At 46.1% G+C, this 14,972-nt stretch overlaps 1 protein-coding gene across 1 annotated transcript in view; it reads left to right on the forward strand.

Moving 5' to 3' along the window:
- Positions 1-14,972, forward strand: part of LOC147670583 (REST corepressor 2-like) — a gene marked incomplete at its 3' end in the record, with an annotated part of 146,135 nt that overhangs the window by 59,761 nt on the left and 71,402 nt on the right. Inside the window, exon 3 of the mRNA XM_086948151.1 lies at positions 6,148-6,204. Coding sequence (XP_086804277.1) covers positions 6,148-6,204 — 57 coding nt within the window. The remainder of the gene's footprint in view (positions 1-6,147; positions 6,205-14,972) is intronic.

Below are 14,972 nucleotides of genomic sequence, written 5' to 3' on the forward strand. Positions count from 1 at the left end.
AGGAGACACAAGTCTGTTGCAAGTATGATATGATTGGTTGGCGTTTGGTTGTGTTATTAAGCACCTTTACATTAAGGGTGATAACGTTTAGTTTTTCGTTTGATAGGAAAGAGTGAAAACCTAACCCAGGCTGTTGTTCCTTCGAAGGACCAGTCTGTGTGGGCCCAGAGATGGCAAATATAGTGGCTAACCCTAGTTTAACAAGTACTCCGCCCTCTAAAAGGCAACCATAACAAAAACACAATAGAAACATAGTTAAATGGAATACTTGGGTGTAGGGGTCCATAGCTCTTCATACTCTGGCCTCTTTATCGCCCTGTCCCTCGCACTCGACCCAGTCAGGCCCAGCACTCCACTATTGCACCCAATATAGGATCCCCAGTCTTATTTAGGTATATTCTTGCCTGTCGGAGTCTCAGGAGAGCGTCTCCGCTCACTTATCCATAGCCATAGTATCTGGTTTGGGGCGGTGACCTCTGAAGGATGCCGGCCTCCCTCTGATACCGAAGGTTCTTCCTGGCCTTTCATTCTCAAGGAGTGGCCTGCTGGTCACTATCAGAGGGCTCTTTGATCTGTAGCACCTTGCAACCCTTTGTCAGGAGAAGTGTGGCTCACTGGTTAGAGCGGCAGACTCTGAAGCAGAGATCAGGCCCGGGACCAGGGTTCATGTCCCGACGCGGCAGGGTCTTGGAGTCAATGTCCGCGGACTCGATAATTCTCGCCTCAGCGCCTACTCTAATCATGGGTCCCACGCTGCAACTCTGGGCAATAGCTTGCTTAATCTCCACAACGGCCCCTACAACACAGGGATGCCTGGCTTCACCTTGGGGGTGCCCAGAAGGGGCATCTCACAGGGAGAGCCAGGAAGGGTTCCACAGCGTTATACAGCGCCTGGACGCCCCGTTGGGGCAGCTGTGCGCTTTACAAAGTACACTACAGGTATCAAAGCTGCTATAGCCTCCCCTCAGACTGAAAAACAGTTTGAAAGGGGTGACACCTCCCTCCCTCCCCCAAGAGTAGGTGACCCCTGTGGCTCGGAGATGGGTGGTGACTGGTCTGAAAGTGCACTGCTTTTGTAGAGTGAGTGCTGACCGATTCCAATACAGCACCAGCGTGTGTTCTCTGAAATGTTTAATTAAGCTCGAAATCGTAGACACAGACTTGGATGTCGACTAGGCAGTTGTTCTCTGGACGTGAGGGACCCACTCTGTCGAGCTGTATCTCCTTGTCGGGTAGAGCCTCCAGGATCTGGATGAGGAGGCCCTCCAGTAAGATTCGATGTCTGCTTCTTCAGCATTGGTTGGGGCCCCTCCTGATTCGTATGTTCTATCTCAACCGGTTTTTGGAGTCCTAGGCATGGGCTTGTAGATCAATATGCTATTCCCTGAGTCTGGTAACTTCTTGCTGGAGCTGCGCGAGCTCTTCATCTCTCCTAGTGGTCCTCTAGTGTGGAGACTCTGTCTCCCATCTCTGGCAGTTCTCCACTAACCTCTTTTTAGATCTTGCAATGGATCCTTTTGAACAGTCTGGAGTGCCCACAGAAAGGCGTGGTTCACCGCGCCCTCCTTGTCTCCCTGTGCATGCTGTTCTGAGCAGGTGGGGGGAGGTTTGTCTCCGGTTTGACCCCCAGTTGGCTTTGTCTGCATCTCGTTTAGGGAGTGTTACTACTTGGCTTGGGCGATGGCCATGTCAGTCCATGTACTCTCGCCCGCTACCGGAAGGAAGGTCATAGAATCCACTCTCCCGTAGACTGCAACAGCAGGTAGGGGGTGCTCCTCACAGCGGCGCTTCAAGCACACACGGGCTCAGTGCCTCAAGTGCTAGTAACGGTGGTGGTGTACTGCAGTGCCTGATAATGCTTGTGTTGCATCATGCACCCCCAATACTCCATTGCTTCACTTATCTCCAGCATGGGGGCCTACAGTATCTCAGGAGGTCCCTGAGCTAGTATGATACCCCTGCAGGGCCACGAACTGAAGGCTTTCCGTGGTTTTACTGCAAGTCCTATTTTTCTTCTCGCCCACTTAAGGAAAGTCCAGTAACTCGGGTGTCGCAGTCCCCGCAACTTCAAGGGTGCTCTCTGCCCAAGATGCAAAGGGTCTGATGTCAGGTCTCAGGGGGCCCCTTGTTGTGGATCACAGCAAGCCGCGTGTTGCTCCCATAAGGACGTTATACGGTGGCTCCCAGGCAGACTGTGACCGTGGCCTGTTTAAAGTAGGGTTGGTCCCAGGTACCCAGCAGTCAGCCACAGGCTGTCTTCAGTTCAGTGCAGGGGCCTCCCAGGCTCCAACGTGTACATCTCACAAGTGCGCAGGGCCTTCCACACTCTTATTCCCCCCCCACCCTCCAGCAGTAGAAGCAGCAATGCCGGTCGTCCCCTCCAAACTGCTCTTCTTGGACCCCACCTGCCAGAGGTCGTCGTGTACAGGGGCGTACCAGCTTTGGGGGGGGAGGCACGTAGTGCTGACTCTGGGTGTCTGGTAGATGGAGCCCTTCACTCATGGATTATGCTGATCATAGTGTGGCCAATAATTACTCACAACTTGTGTGCCCCTCACGGGGTGGTTTCCAGCGAGGTGCAGAGTCCGCTGACATCAGTGTCCCAGTGTGGCTGAAATATGCAATGTGGTGTCGCACCTCTTCACCTTGGCCTAGGTACCTCCGCTGCCTCGTGGGCACAGCCATCTTGAGAGCCTCAGGCTGGCCGCGGTCGAGAACCGTGTATTCCGGGACCGGGGGACACATGTCTTGCTTCAGCACCCCTCCGATGTCCAGAATGCTCCCAGTCCAACAGGGTGCTACGAGGGCCTAGAGTCTTCTCTTAGCCTGTTCACGTGCGACACCACATGCCTGCTGCCGTCTTGCTCATCGCTTGCATGCCCAGGTCGGGTTCTCTGTGTTCTGACACCGGGGGACACCTCCCTGATTATAAGGTCTTCCTGGGTGTCCAGGGGCCCCTGCTGCCTAGCGAGGCACGCTGGGGATCCATGAGGTCCACAGCACGGGCAAGCTGCAAGGCCTCATGGCAGTGGGGACGGAGGAACAGTAAGTTACATTTTGCCTAGCACGTGGAGTTCGGGTGTATAGTTGTCTTTGCTATCCGTGGTGTTGAACGTGGTTTTACGGTTTACATAATGCTGCAAGAAAACAGAATGCAAAAACACAACAGATGCACACCAGCTGACGTCGGATAAAGGTTGCAGTTTTCCCTGTAGATGAATTGTTGAGTGTGGGGATTAATTGCCGGATTGGCGACCAAAAAGCATTGGCAGTGGTAAACCCAACATAAAGGTAATGGTACTTCGTGGGGTTTCTGACATGGCAGGCAGGACTTCAACTCCCACAATGCACTATATCATCTTCATTTGGGCGATCCCATGGAGGGATTGATGGCCAGTGATTCTTCAGATTCGGTGTGTTTTTTTACCTGCAGTTTACAGGGGGCTAGTGCCACAAGTTCAGAGGAGTCAGAGGGCGCTTTTGACGTCCGCATGTGTCCATTTCTTGGAGGGCCAAGTTTTAAACCAGGACGAGGCTCATTCACTCAATTCCAAGTCTGTTGACACAGGAACAAAGTATCCTCCTTTTGCTTTGGTGCTGAGAGCAAAGTCCTGTTGTCGGCAACACGGGTCTCTTCTTGGTCCTTCCTTGATGCAAGTTGTTCAGGTCTGAGGTTCTGGTATCAGCGGAATCCCTTAAATCCTAAATTTAGGGGAGTTAAGGGTGTGGGAGATAGTAGCCACTGGGCAGTTAGTCCCTGCAGCTAGTCCTCCCCTGAGATGACGACATCTGGGGATGTAGGTCACTTTTTCTACCCAGAATACTCTATTCTGCCATTCCTAAAGATGGCAGCAGTCAAATTGTGGTGTACAGACCAGGCTGCTTACCTGGAGGTGTAGCTAGCCTTCTGTGGGTGTACATCTCCTTGCATAGCTAAGTTCCCACCCGCCTGGGTTCAAAAGTGCCTGGGCAGGGGCTGTTCCCTCCACTGGGAGTCAGCCCTGATGCATATTAGAGACGGTGCAGCCTTTGTAGCTCAGTCTTGATGTGCCACTTCAATAGCCTGTTAGGGAGGAGAGAGGTGTGACCGCCTTCCTGCCCAAGCCATTGTTCCTGACTCCTAGGAGTGATCACAATGACTGGCAGGAGGTCAGAACCCTGTCTTGGCCGCAGTAGACGTGGAACAGCGTGGGCTTGCCAGCCAGAGCACAGAGAAGTCTGAACAACCAGGTAGGCCACCTCTTAGGTTGTCACCTGGGTGTGGGCCTTGTCACCCAGGGCACAAGATTAATTTTCAGGGGTAAGAAGGCACGTTGTTTGATAACGAGCAAGACCTATTTCGGCAGTACCATAATGAAGCTGCCACCCTCAAATTCTCGGTGGCAGCCCATGTTATCCTAAGGACCGCTAACACGTATAGTAGGTTCCAATTGGGAACACCACTATAGGGACATATAGGCATCAGTCATAACCATCAGCATTTGGAATAAAAAGTGTGTTTGGGGGGGAGGGGGCGGGGTTTGGCCATACAAAAAGGGCACATTCCTGCAGTTCAGAACTCATGGAGGTTCTTAGTTTATTTTGCTAGTTCAGCAATTTATATAGCGCTTACTACCCCTGACGAGGCGTCGAAGCGCTTTTTCGGCGGGTAGCACACTACTCCGGGACCCACAGGGGATTCGTTTTGAATTAGTATAGTGAAACATGCAAGTACATTTTAAGTGGTGGATAGGTTAGTCAGTTATCTGGATTTGGAATGATAGTAGAAGGATAGAGTAGGACAAAGGTTAGTATTTATTTATCGCTCGCTTGTTGACGCATGCTATTCAGGGAGCCTATAAAGGATTAGTGGTGAATTAATATGGTGAAATATGAGGTAATTTCAGTGGTGGATATTAGTCTGTTACTTGGAGTGAGAAGGATAGCGGATGGATAAAAGGGGAAGAAAGATTTGCATTCATATAGCCCTTGTTACCCCTGATGGGTGTTGAAGCGCTTTTTTGGCGAGTAGCACGCCACTCCGGAACCCATAAAGGATTAGTGTTGAAAATTAGTATAGTATAAATATGAAGTAATTTGAATAGTAGATATGTTATTCAGTTATTTGGGCAGTATATTAGTATAGTTGAATATGGAACATGGAATTTGAGAAGTGATCATGTTAGTCTGTTAATTTTGATAGAAAAAGGATAGTGGAGGGATAAAAGAGTGAAGGAATTTTTTTTTTTTAAGAGAAAAATGGCAGCATTTCTGGCCCTAGTCCCGACCAGTCTCGAACAGGCCTAAACAGGCAACTACCCTTGTCCTCTCCACCCTTAGCCGAGACGCCCTAAGCCTGGCCCTTTTTGTAGCCCTAGTAATCAGGTGACCCCTTCAGCCAATGGGAACCCTAGCCCTAACACTATCCAATCACAACACTAGCTCTAACATCTAGAACCAATAGGAGACCAGGACCTTGCAGCCAATCTTGACCCTAGTCCAAGCACCCAATCAGTTCAAAAACCCTGATCTCGACATCCAATAAAGGCCTTAGTCCTACCACTAGTCCCAACCCAAGTCCAAGCAGCCAATGCTACACCAATTCCTTTTCTCATTTTGACCCTCTGACTTCTAACACCAAATTCCTCTCCACCAATAAAACGTTCTTGTCCTAACCACACACCTCTAGCACTACATTCCTCTCCACAGTAAACACTACATCATCTCTAAACAATTCCTCCCATCCACCAGTGGCGTTGCTCTTGTTGGCATCTCCTCAACTTTTACACTATGCTGTCCCCTCTATCAATAACAATTACTTTCTGAGCACTGGTGTGTTCTCATCATTTTATCCTCTTAAGCCTAACTGCTATTAGACCTTGCTCTAGGACCAACATTAGGCTTCTCACTACTGTTTCTGTGTTGATGCTTTCTAGTCAATATAGTACCTAATTTATCCACCCCACCGCTCGCCATGGTCGGTCAGTCAATATTGCTGTACCCTTCACTTATAAACCTTGAACATCTGAACTGGCCATTTTCTTTTAGCTTGTTCTTGGATGATAGCACACTTCTAAATTGTGTTGATCTGTGATGACTGCACTAAGCATGGAGAACACGAGCAGTCTGTACGGTATTAATCCTTCCTACCTCTTCTGTTCCTTTCAGACAGCATGATCCGAGTGGGCTGTGATTTCCAGGCGATGATTCCCGAATGCCAACCAGGTACGCAGCCAGTTTCAATTTCCTTGTGATCTGTCAGAATTGCTGTTTGGTGCCTGGGGAGGACACATGGTCTTCTGACGAGAAGACAGATCTGGGAGCAGAGACTCTGGGATCCTCCGCTTTCCTCTGCCATCTGCGATAGAATTGTGGCACAGCAAAGGTGGATGTATGTGGGTGTTCTGTATTCCGCGCAGTGATGCAGTGAGATTGAAGCGCTCTGAAGGCCTGTGGGTGCTCTCTGTTCTTTGCAGTGACACAGTGTGATCGAAGGGATAGAACCATCCTGGTACTTTCTCAAGTCTATGAAGAGATAGCAGGAGATCCATCGGCGACTGTCCTGTCTCCATTAGAGGACAGAAAAGGAAATGGCTGGGAATGCTTAGATTAATATTGGCCAATGTTAATTACTCATACTCTGGGTCACATCCTCTCCTAGTGTTTTTAGCTCATCTGTTCCATTTCAGAAAGGGACCAACAATATGTATAGTTCCATCTTAACCATGACCAAAAAAAAAGATCGTCCACACTAAACGGCCAGGCCATGTAATGGCTGCCCTTTTCTGTGTGCATTTTTTGGTTACAGTGTAACTTTTCATCAGACCCCCACCCCGTTTGCCACTTATCCCTATGCTACAATGAATGGCAGTTCTATAATTTGGTTTTATTGCCTTACGGCAAGCAGGTAGTGTGTTTGTTTTTATTGAAGATGATGATGACACGACCTTACCTTGAGAACAACAAGCATGATTGTTCTCTCAGGGCTGGTAGTCCCTTTTCTCTAATTATATAGCAATTGAATGGGTTTGCTTAGATTGAGCCGCACATCTTGGATTTGTTATGCCAGATATACTCATAAAAAACAGTCGTTAGGCAATCGCTACTGCGGCGAGGGTGCTTAAGGTAAATAACACCTACCCACCAAGGTGTCGTTTCCTCCCAAGATCCAAAGGCGAAACTTGGGTCACATATACAAAAAGATACAATACCTCAGCACACCCTTCTCATTATTTCAGTGAATAGTAGTCGCAATATTACTTGATACAATTTAGGCAAACTCGGTGCCCTATGCAATATAGTCCAGACAAACAACCAAAGTCTTCAGAAAGTGATATGATAGTCCAGACAGGTCTCCTTGGATTGAAGTTTGTTTATTGTCATATATCACTGGAAGCAAGCAGCCGACGCGCGTTTCGCCCGCAGGGCTTTTTCAAGGCTCGTAGTTTCCTTCCTTCTAATTTGATAGATCCGCGAACTTTGTTTCCAGAGACAGTATTTGACAATCCAATCAGTCACACCTTAGGGAATGGTTCTGCATTATATCATTTGTTCTATGTAGTGTTGAAACTATGTCCAATAAGAGGGAATATTTTTATTTCCTTTCCGAATATAGGAGCCAAAGTCCCAATGTATGTGACATCCAATCCCGAGGTATGGGTGTGATTTCTTGAATCTTGATAAATCCAAGACAAAATCTTCCAGATATCAGCGGGAGCAGGTGTTTGGACTGGTTCCATTCGGGCGCGTTACACTGCTCCCGCTGATATCTGGAAGATTTTGTCTTGGATTTATCAAGATTCAAGAAATCACACCCATACCTCGGGATTGGATGTCACATACATTGGGACTTTGGCTCCTATATTCGGAAAGGAAATAAAAATATTCCCTCTTATTGGACATAGTTTCAACACTACATAGAACAAATGATATAATGCAGAACCATTCCCTAAGGTGTGACTGATTGGATTGTCAAATACTGTCTCTGGAAACAAAGTTCGCGGATCTATCAAATTAGAAGGAAGGAAACTACGAGCCTTGAAAAAGCCCTGCGGGCGAAACGCGCGTCGGCTGCTTGCTTCCAGTGATATATGACAATAAACAAACTTCAATCCAAGGAGACCTGTCTGGACTATCATATCACTTTCTGAAGACTTTGGTTGTTTGTCTGGACTATATTGCATAGGGCACCGAGTTTGCCTAAATTGTATCAAGTAATATTGCGACTACTATTCACTGAAATAATGAGAAGGGTGTGCTGAGGTATTGTATCTTTTTGTATTAGTCCCTTTTCTCTCTCTAGGACTAAACATTGGTTTGGTTGTGCGAATGTGTTTCGAGGGCTACAGAAAAAGGCGTTCTACTTTTACTCCCACCACCCCCTTCCCTATTTCTTTATTGCTGTTCTGTATTTGACCAGACCTTTGATCTGAAGGGAAGGATAGTGTATTGAGATGTCTACAAAAGAGTCTTGGGTCTTTAGTTGTTAGCATTTTACCGAAGATGCTGATCTGCTCGATAGTTGCGGATAAATCACAACTTGTTTGCATTTATGCCCATACCCTGTCCAGAAAGACTTTAGTATTTTGTGGCTCTGTTTTAGATTCGCACAGTGTGTACACTGGCCACCTAGTGGCTAGAACTAAAATTGCCTTCATTATTTTTCAAGTGAAACAGAAGTGTACCTCGGCTGGGCCATGTCCTGGATGCAACGACCCAAGGCTGGCGCTATCTTCAGATTTCATTTGGGTTCAGGGATCCAAAGTGTGGAATAAAACTGTATTCAGATAGTGCGCAATACAAATGAAAAATACTTTCTGAAATAAATAATTTGGAGAGAAAATAAACGAAAATACACCCTGAATTATAATTAGGCTACGTCTGTGCTTGTGAAGGATTGCAAGGCAAACTGTTTTGAATCGGCAAAAGACCTGTTGGGTTATATATGTCATGTTATCTTGCATCGATAGTCTTCAGGAAAAATGTTGAATACATTCAAAGCTGGCACCCATTCAATGCAGGTGTAAGACCCTCCAATCTGTGCCAACAGCAGAAAGCAGTCAAGATTCACTTTATTCGATTTTAATTCAGTAAATTATAAAGGTTTACACGATAAATGCATCATCCATTAAAATCAGCGAGACCCAATACACCCAATTCATCAGGAAGAATGAAACACCCCAGCTAAAAAACATGTTCTATAAAAACGAACTGTATAGTTATCAAAAAGTTGCAGATATAATAAAGCAGGCCTTGCTTGCATAAAACCCAGTGGCAAAAGTAAAGGACGTAAATACTTGTAGAAAGCACTCTTTAAGCTATGGCTTGAAAGCAATATAGAAAGTATGAAGACTGCCTTCTTTTACGTAAAATGGAGGATTTCTATAGGGTCCAGTTGTAAGTAGCCTCGTAATCCCTATGCAGCTGGTATTAGAAGTTATTTGTCGCATATGGATTACAAGTGATGTGGCAATACTGTTTTGGTGAGTGTTTACCTGGACATTTGCCTTCTAACAAGCAAATCCGATATCTGAGTGAAAAATTGGATGGTTTGATGAATAACATAACATACAGGACTAACAATTTCGAAATGTTCTCAAGTTTCGGAGATGCATCCTTGCAGTTGCTTTGTAATCCCAGCAAGCGGAATTGCTGAAACCTGTAGTGATAGATTTGTGTATATGTGTATCCTATTTTTAAGCACTCTTATTACAAAAAGTGCAGTGTTTAAGGGAAATGTCACCATTCCTTGTGAAATATCGTTTTCATTATCATGACAGCCCCCAAGCCAAGCTGCAGAGCTTTAACATTGTCAGGGCTACTAGGAATATGCGATTTGGAGGACCATATTATACAGAAAGGTCATGTCTTTAACAAAAACCCACACAAATTATGCAGCATATTCTTTGGAAGTATTGTCTCCATCCATTTGATCTAAAAACCTTCTGGCAGAATCTGTAAATTATATGGCAAAATGTCACGTGGTGAATCCATAATTATACTGTAACCTTTGCTAAAACAGATGAGCATAAATACACTGATCCTCTTCACCACTGTTTTATCAAAACTATTCATGAAAGGTAAATAAAAGCTAAACTTTCTAATTCCAGTCAGTGTAAATTGTTAGGTGCAGTTTAGGGTGGTTAGCTCAAAAAAGCGGTTTACTTCAAACTAAGCATGTAATATAAAGTTCGAGGCATATGGGCTGCAGATGGTACATTATGAATAGATCGCCATCTGGTGTTGGGCTCGGATGATTGCACTTTGTTTTTCTCTTGGAGAGTCTTTTGTATGTTGGTGACTCCTCCCTTAGTTGGTAGTGCGCATGGGCATCGGCTCCATCCTTAGATTTTTTTTTTCCGCCATCGGGTTCGGATGAAGATCGAGACGCTCCAGATCAACTTCAGAAGAAAGTGATTTTTCGGCGCGTATTCCCTTTCCAATTCGACGGTATTGTTAGCGAACGCGTTCTTTTCCATTCCGACGCGTTACAAATTCAAAATAGAAGAGAAAAACTTAGATCTACGTCGAAGAACAGGAGACCTTTCTCGACGCAGTCAAGCCCGGAGTCCATGGAAAGGACTCCATTCAAAAAATGTCCATCGTGTGGTGCTAAGTTCCCACACAAGGACCTACACGAGGTGTGCAACCTCTGTCTATCGCCTGAACACGAATCCAGGGACTGCGAAGCCTGCGCAGCATTCTCCTCCAAGCTAACGATTAGAAATCGTCGAGCTCGAAGACACGAGGCTTCCAGAATGCAGGCGGAGGCGATCCCGGAGCTGTTCGGAGACGAGCAAATCGAGGAAGAAGAGGACCAGTCGGGGTCGGAAGGGGACCAGTCGGAGGTTGAAGAACTCTTCGAGCAACAAACCGTGAGTGACGACGTCCCCTTACCGAAAAACCGACCCCGTGCGGTAACGACCCCGCCCTCGGGCCCGGTCAAACCGCTGAAAAAAGTTTCCGACGCCCCGCCTTCGGGCCCGGCAACGAAACCGAAACTGAAACCGAAACACTCGGAATCCCACCACGTCGGATCCGAGAAAAGGGCGTCATCGACTTCGACACCGAGGCTGCACACAAAGGAGAGCTCGGTATCGAAACATTCCATGTCGAAAAAGAAATATGATGTATCGCCCAAAAGACACTCGATACCCAAAAAGTCGGAATCGAGCAGACATTCGGTGTCGAAAACAGAAAGATCTGAAGATCGAAAACAAAAACAGCTCTCGGAACCAGGACCCTCGGTACCGATTCAAGAGCAACAAACAGATCCCAAACAAAAGATCTTGTTTATTGACCCACAGACTGGGAAAGTGGTCACGAAGAAGAGAAAGAGTGAACAGTCAGAAGATAAACCTCTTCCTTCAAAAAAGAGAACAATGGGGACGAACATAACTCCTCCTGCTTCTCCTCGTCCTAGAGACACACCCTCTTCTCCTATTCCTCACAATAGGCCACATATTCCTACACCCTCCACACCAAGACCAGCTACACCTCAGTCAGATGTAGACAGTGATATAGGGGAGGGAGAACCTCAAGGGGATGACGAATCTATCCAAGATGAGGAAGATCCATGGGAAAATTACGATGTAGGGTCAGATGAGGACAACGACCCAGAGCTATACCCCTCAAAGCCTTCTCCACCTGATGATAACACAGGTTTTGTGCAGCTCATTAATAGGGCAGCAAAATATCACAAACTAGATATGCACACAGAACCTCAGATAGAGGATTTCTTGTTAGAGACTCTACCTAGTGCACAGAGAACATCAGGTACTCTTCCTATGCTAAAGGGTCTTCTCACTCACACAGAAGAAATATTCGAAAACCCAGTGAGAGCCAGGGTGTTAAACCCAAGAATCGATAAGAAATACAAAGCGGCTCCAAAGGACCCAATATTTATTAGAGGGCATGTACCTCTAGACTCGCTGGTGGTCTCAAACGCTCGTAAAAGAGCAAACTCATTATCTACAGGAGAGGCTCCTCCACCAGATAAAGAGTCGAAGTTAATAGATGCATCAGGCAAAAGAGTAGCATCACAGGCAGCGAATAGCTGGCGTATAGCTAATACACAAGCACTACTCGCACGTTACGACAGGGCACATTATGATGAGTTAGAAAAACTTCTCACACATCTTCCAAAAGAACATCAGAAGAAGGCAGACCAATTAATACAGGAAGGTAAAATAATAACCAATACTTCCATTAAGTGTGCATTAGACGCAGCAGACACTGCAGCAAGGTCTATTAACACTAGTGTCATGCTAAGAAGGCACGCGTGCCTTAGAATCTCAGGATTCAAACAAGAAGTTCAAACAGCCCTACTGAACAGACCATTTGATCAGAAGACATTGTTTGGTTCAAGTACAGACGAGACATTAGAAAAGATGAAGAAAGATACGGAAACGGCTAAGTCAATGGGAGCATTGCAACAGCCAACGCACAGAGGTTCCTTTCGTAGATCCACCTATAGAGGGGGCTCAAAAAACACAGGAACAAATCAGCAATCCACATCTTTCACACCAACATCACCCAGAGGTAATTCAAGAGGTAATTACAGAGGTAACAACAATAAGGGTAGAGGCCGCGGAAATAATAACAACCGCAACGCCTCAACACCAAAACAGTGACTTCATAGATCTCCCCCCAGACCACATAACACCGGTCGGGGGACGTCTATCACAGTTCCTACCTGTCTGGGAAAACATCACGTCAGACAAGTGGGTGAGACAAATTATCCAACATGGTTATTGCCTAGAACTCACAGCTACCCCACCAAACATCCCCCCCAAACAGCGTCCAATGAGTCAGGATCATCTGACATTGTTAAGAGAAGAAGTGCTAGCACTTCTACAAAAGCATGCAATAGAGAAGGTCCCAAAGGATCAACAAGGAACAGGAGTATACTCTCTATACTTCCTGATCCCCAAAAAGGACGGGTCCCTACGACCAATATTAGACCTCAGACCTCTCAATGCTTACATAAATTCGGAACACTTCCACATGGTCACGCTCCAACAAGTACTCCCTTTACTGAAGAAAGGGGACTTTCTTTCTACACTGGATCTAAAAGACGCTTACTTTCATATCCCAATTCACAAAGCCCACAGAAAATACCTAAGGTTTGTGTTAGAAGGACAACACTACCAGTTCAAGGTCCTTCCGTTCGGTGTCACAACAGCACCGAGAGTTTTCACAAAATGCCTAGCTGTGGTGGCAGCACACCTAAGAAGACAACAAATACATGTCTTCCCATACTTGGACGATTGGCTAATAAAGGCCAAATCAAAGGAGGAATGTCTTCACAACACACAGAAGACAATTCAACTGCTGCACCACCTAGGGTTTACGGTGAACTACAAAAAATCACACCTGCAACCAAACCAGATCCAGCAATACCTGGGGGCTACAGTAGACACAGAAAAGGCAATAGCATACCCCAACCCAATCAGAGTACAGACAATGGTCGGGTTAATACAAAGATTTCAACCACAACACTCACTACCAGCACGAGTGTTTATGCAACTATTAGGCATGATGTCCTATTGCATACTGCTAATACCACATGCCAGACTACAAATGCGCCCACTACAAGAGTGTCTAGCGACACAGTGGAATCAGGCTCAAGGTCAGATTACAGATCTGGTGTTGGTAAACGACCGAACGTATCGCTCTCTGAAGTGGTGGAACACAGAAAACATTTCCAAGGGACGGTCGTTCCTAGAGCCAATTCCACAAGTAATAATAACAGCGGACGCATCGCTCTCCGGATGGGGAGCGCATATGGACAAATACACAGTACAGGGGAAGTGGAGTGCGCAGCAAAAGAAACTGCACATCAACTACCTGGAACTATTAGCAATATTTCTAGCACTAAAAGCTTTCCAGATGCAAATAACAAACAAGGCAGTCCTGATCAGAACAGACAACATGACTGCAATGTATTATATTCAAAACCAGGGGGGGACACACTCTCTCCAACTGTCCAAACTAGCACAGGACATATGGAGATGGGCCATTCCGCAAAAAATCTACCTGTTAGCGGAACACCTACCAGGAATTCAAAATCAAATAGCAGACATCCTAAGCAGACAGTCAGAACAAGTTCACGAATGGGAACTGCACGACCAAATACTACAGCCATTCTTCCAAAAATGGGGGCAACCAGAGATAGATCTGTTTGCAAATCATCAGAACGCAAAATGCAAACAATTCGCATCCAGGTACCCACACCAAAGGTCCCAGGGCAATGCACTGTGGATAAATTGGTCCAACAAATTTGCTTACGCGTTCCCTCCTCTACCACTAATTCCATTACTGGTGAGGAAACTGCAGCAACACTCAATGACAATGATACTAGTGGCACCCACGTGGGCAAGACAGCCGTGGTTCACCACGCTGCTACAACTCTCACAAGTACCACATCAAAAGCTAAGGTTATTACCCATGCATCTTACACAGAACCATGGAGAAATAATGCACCCAGATCCCAAACAACTGAACCTAGCGATCTGGCTCCTGAGGTCATAGAGTTTGGGTATTTAGATTTACCACCAGAATGCATGGAAATCATTAAACAGGCAAGACGTCCTACCACCAGAGCATGCTATGCAGCAAAATGGAAGAGGTTTGCTATACACTGTAACAGTAAGCACATCAACCCTCTGGACGCATCCACTAAACAAATCATTTGCTATTTATTACACTTACAGCAATGTAATCTAGCATATACCTCTATTAGGGTTCATCTAGCAGCCATAGCGGCGTACCTACAAAACAGGCAACACCTGTCACTGTTTAAAGTACCAGCAATTAAAGCTTTCATGGAAGGACTCAAAAGAGTCATTCCACCAAGAAGACCACCTTCCCCAGTCTGGAATCTCAACATAGTACTTACCAGACTAATGGGGCCACCCTTTAAACCTATGCATAGGTGTGAAATACAATTCCTCACATGGAAGGTGGCCTTCCTCATAGCTATCACATCACTT

Source organism: Lissotriton vulgaris, unplaced genomic scaffold, assembly GCF_964263255.1.
Source record: "Lissotriton vulgaris unplaced genomic scaffold, aLisVul1.2 SCAFFOLD_623, whole genome shotgun sequence".
In the NCBI taxonomy this organism is placed as follows: domain Eukaryota; kingdom Metazoa; phylum Chordata; class Amphibia; order Caudata; family Salamandridae; genus Lissotriton; species Lissotriton vulgaris.